This window comes from Salvelinus sp. IW2-2015, linkage group LG8 (genome assembly GCF_002910315.2).
Source record: "Salvelinus sp. IW2-2015 linkage group LG8, ASM291031v2, whole genome shotgun sequence".
Taxonomy (NCBI): domain Eukaryota; kingdom Metazoa; phylum Chordata; class Actinopteri; order Salmoniformes; family Salmonidae; genus Salvelinus; species Salvelinus sp. IW2-2015.
In genome coordinates, this window is record NC_036848.1 from 11,047,817 (window position 1) to 11,052,816 (window position 5,000).

General features: G+C 41.8%; 1 protein-coding gene across 1 annotated transcript; it reads right to left on the reverse strand.

The window, feature by feature from the left end:
- Nucleotides 1–3,073: 3,073 nt before the first annotated feature.
- LOC111967391 (protocadherin alpha-8-like) lies at nucleotides 3,074–4,699 on the reverse strand. Its single transcript, XM_023992364.3, has one exon. It carries the CDS (start codon nucleotides 4,551–4,553, stop codon nucleotides 3,147–3,149), a length of 1,407 nt encoding a protein of 468 aa, XP_023848132.1. The 5' UTR covers nucleotides 4,554–4,699; the 3' UTR covers nucleotides 3,074–3,146.
- Nucleotides 4,700–5,000: the final 301 nt, after the last annotated feature.

Consider the following 5,000-nt stretch of genomic DNA (forward strand, 5'->3'; position numbering starts at 1 on the left):
CAGATGACAGGACGGCTGGGCTGCGTCTTTAGCAAACGATTTGTTAGATATATTCCGGGCTGTTTTTATTCCCTATCCAGTTGGTAGACTTGAGTAGACATCAATACAGAGTAAACATAGCATTTGTGTAAAGATGGCGTAATTTGAAAGGGTTGATCCTCAAGTTAGACGAGCAGACACTTCCCATTGAAGACCAGATGTACCAAATCATTAACACTGATAGTGGCATACAAGTAGTACCGGGTCTCGACATCCTCTGATATTTGAGGTATTGAAGATGATGTCACTTCAATCTCAGGTGCATTATCGTTGACATCCACAAATTTTAATAATTACAGTTTGTTGTCTTGTCAAAGTAGCTGCCCCTTTGTCTGACGCTTGTATATCGATCTCATACTTGTTATTTTCTCAAAATCAATAAGTCCTGTGACAATTATTTCGCCAGTAATCGGGTCTAAATCAAAACATTCCAGGACCTCCCCTTCCACGTCATTACAAATGAATAGACAACTTCCCCATTAAACCCTCGTCCAGATCAGTGGCGTTGACCTGTATGACTGGTGTTCCTATATTAGCGTTTTCATTCAGAAATACAGAGATAAGCATCTTCAGTAAAACTGGGGGGTTATCATTGACATCGGATACATCTACAGTTATTCTCATGTCTCCAGATCTTGGAGGTTTTCCATCCATCAACAGCTGTAAGCAGCAGTATATGGCTCTTTACAGCCTCTCTATCTAGTGGTTCTGTAAAATAAGACTAGGGGTTTTACGGTCCTCACCTCGTCTTTAACCTCTAAACGGAAATGATCATTTTGACTTAGTTTATATTGTTGAACGGAATATATTCCCACCGTCTGGGGTCACGAGTCTCTGTAGCTGAAATCGCGCCCCTGCTAACGCAGATTCTGAAATCTCTACGCGTTTCTCTTTCTCGGAAAGCTGGGAGAATGGTCGTTAACATCTAACACTTCCACTGAAGACATAATGGATCTCCAAAGCGGGTTTCTCAAGAACGGTTTTCAATGTTGATCCCTGATCAAACACACGCTGCTCCGTTCACACACCTCCTCTCGGTCTATTTTTCGGTTCACGTACAAGATGCCATCATTCTGGTTTAGCTGGAAAAGGGGCTCGTTCGAGCCAGACACGATTCGAAATCCCCTCTCCTTCAAGGTGCTCAGATCTATTCCCAAATCCTTAGCTATATTCCCCACGACAGTTCCTTCCTTAAGCTCTTCAGAGATGGAATATCTTATCTGAGCTGAAGCTCCGATCCAAAAGAAAATCAAAGCAACCATGTAGGTGACCCAATGCCGTGGCTCGCGCCATGCCCTGCATCCTCTTTGTTCCATGTTTTAGAATAAATAACGAGAATTCACAGCACTTCCACTATTCCTTCATTGGTGACAGTTGTCCATCCATTATATTATCAAATATGACAAATGTTCATGATCCAATACTGTTTTAAGAATGTCCATTTTAAACCTTATTCTCACCACGATCCTGCATAACTGCATTCCTCTAGCGACTGAATCATCTAAGCAGCAAGTGGGCGGAGTCAAAAGCATTATGGTAATTGTTTCTATCAAGATCGTTATTGTAGTTGGGTACTGACATCATGCGATTCTACCTGACATTACACTATCGTTGAAACTTAGTAATGGAATCTTGACACGATACATATCAGATAAAACTTTACTGCAAAAGTTGTATTGAATTTTTTTTTTAAGTCGGTATACACGTTACAAACCATTATGTACAATGCTTATTTTTGCTAACATAAAGCAACATTTCCCCTACTCATGTATGCAACAAGTGTCTGACATGGAAATAAGAATGAAGAAGAATAAAATGTCCACTATAAGAGCATGTATACGTCGTCACTTTCACCAGTTAAAGAGCACATTGAACTGGACAGCGTTTCAGCACCACAGTGGTGGACAGCGACCTGTCCTGAGAGCAGAGTCACTTTCAGCGATCATTTAACAGCTAACAAACCTCTTTAGCCTACTTAAAAACCTAACATGGTCCATGCATTCATACATAACCMTTTCTTGGTCAATGAAATACCAGACAGAAATTCTAACAAACAGAATGAGAATAGTACGCCATTATCAAACTCATGCATACGCTCTCAGCATTGCAATGGTCAGTAGGAGAATTCTGAACAGGTCGTTTTCAACTTCTTACCTCTCCAGAAGCACTCCTCCTGTGGCAGGTACCACTAGAGTATTCCCATTGCTGCCCGGGACTATAGTAGAACCTTATCTCATTCTGGGTCCAACTAACATGTACCGTTTGTCTCCGGATCTGTACTGGAATGCTGTTGCACAGTGTCCCGTCGTAATTCACATCTTGTAAATCTTGGAGAATCGTCTGGGGTATTGGAGACTGCATTATAAATCAAACACGAAGATACTGATGATAAAAGTGCTGAAACTGACCCAACGTGATGATCAAATAAAATGTAACGCTGTTCTCCTCCTCGTCTTTTACTGCGCTTTTAACATCAGAAAGCTGCAAAAGCCTCTTTGGGCTCCACAACGTTGATAATCACAGTAGCTGTTGCTGAGAGTGAAACGTTCCATTGTCTTTACCAGTATGACCAGTTTATGCTCAGCCTCGTCGGTCTCTGTGAATGACCGAAGTGTCCTTATCTGTCCTGTATAACGGTCCAAGGCAAAGAGACTGTGGTCAGCTAACTTCTGCAGTGAAAAATAATAACCAGCCGTTATATCCTATATCAGCGTCATAGGCTCTCACTTTAGTCACCAAATGGCCTGCGTTCATATTACGGGGATCTCCTCCACACCTTCAGCAGAACCGTTAGCGCTGACTGGATACAAGATCACTGGAGCGTTGTCGTTCTGATCCAGAATGAACACGTTTATTGTGACGTTGCTGCTTAGTGACGGAGTTCCAGAGTCTGTAGCTACAACTTGGAATTTGAATGTTTTGAGGGTTTCAAAATCAAAGCTTTAAGCGCAACAATGTTCCCATTTTCTGAATTTAGGTTGAGGAAAGATGCCCATTTGTTCTCCTCTCCACTTGTCTCTAAGATATGATATGAAATAAAGGCGTTTTCATCTATGTCACGATCTGAAGCACTCACGGAAAATACTGAGGCGCCTGGGTGGTTATTCTCAGTGACCATAGAAAGTATAGGGGCTCAGTGAAAACTCTGGACTGTTATCATTCACATCTGATACTACAACACTAAAAGTCTTTACAGATGACAGGGGCGGCTGGCCTGCGTCTTTTGCTACTATTGTTAGATCATATTGAGATACTTTCTCTCTATCCAGTGGTGACTTGGTGACTACAGAATACATGTTATCCTGTAAAGACGACAATAGCTTGAAAGGCAAGTTGTCCATTACAGAACATAAAACTTTCCCATTGAGACCAGAGTCTAAATCATTAACACTTATTAGTGCTACAGTGGTTCCGGGTCTGGAATCTTCGGGGATTGCCTTGGAAAATGATGTCACTTCTATCTCTGGCGCATTATCGTTCACGTCAATAATCTTTACAATTACGCTTTTGTCTGTTGCCAATGGAACGGGTCCCTTATCAGATGCCTGTATATCAATGTCATAAATATTGTTTACCTCATAATCTATCAGACCTTTTACGGTTAGTTCACCAGTATTCGGATCCAATCCAAATAGTCGCAGTATCTTGTCATCTACACCATTACCAAATGAATATATAATTTCACCGTTTGCATCTTCGTCCAAATCGGTTGCTTTTACCTGAATGACAGTTGCACCGACAGGAGAATTTTCACCAAGCATTACAGAGTATACGTCTTTAGTGAAGACAGGTGAGTTATCATTAACATCCAATACCTCAACGATTATTTCGATAGTCCCAGACCTCGCTGGTTTTCCTCCATCAATGGCTGTAAGCAGTAATCTATGATTCTTAGCAGACTCCCTATCCAACTGCTTTTGTAAAATCAAAATAGGCATTTTACGGTCCTCACCTCTATCTTTAACTTCCAAACGAAAATGATCATTGTTACTCAGTTTATATTGTTGAACAGAGTATGGGCCACTATCTGGGTCACGCGCCGCTTGCAGCTGAAAACGCGCCCCTGGTAACGCTGACTCAAACGTCTCTAACCGTTTATCTTTCTCGGGAAAGCTGGGAGAATGGTCGTTAACGTCTAACACCTCCACCGCGACATAATGGATCTCCAGCGGGTTCTCTAGAACGGTTTTCAGGTTGATCAAACACACCGTGATCCGATCGCACACCTCCTCTCGGTCTATTTTTCGGGTCACATACAAGATACCGTCATTCTGGTTTAGCTGGAAAAGGGGCTCGGTCGAGCCAGACACGATTCGAAAACCCCTTTCCTTCAAGGTGCTCAGATCTATTCCCAAATCTTTAGCTATATTCCCCACGACAGTTCCTTCCTTAAGCTCTTCAGAGATGGAATATCTTATCTGGGCTGAAGCTCCGATCCAAAAGAAAATCAAAGCAACCATGTAGGTGACCGCCGGCTGTCGCTCGCGCCATGCCCTGCATCCTCTATGTTCCATGTTTTAGAATAAATAACTAGAATCAACAGAATTTCACTATTTCTCAATTTGTGTCAGTTGTCTGTCCATTATATTATCAAATATGACCAATGGTGACTATCCAGTAGTGTTTTAAGAATATACATTTAGATCGTATCCTCGATGCTACATGACTGTATTCCTCCAGTGATTGAATAAGCTACGCAGCAAGGGGGCGGACTCAAAAGTATGACGGGATGAAATCTACCAGGAGCAGAATTCTAGTTGTCTACTGACACCCAGGGACGAAAATCTGACATCAACTTTGGAGGGGACAATTACATGAAAGTTTCTCAAGAGCAATTCCTGAGGGGGACACCAAAAGTAGTGCTGTAACAAATAGCCTACGTTGTAATATGTTAAATGTATATTGAGGAACCATATTCACTACTACTGGATAATTGATAGGTGCAGTAGTAAACTGAAGGG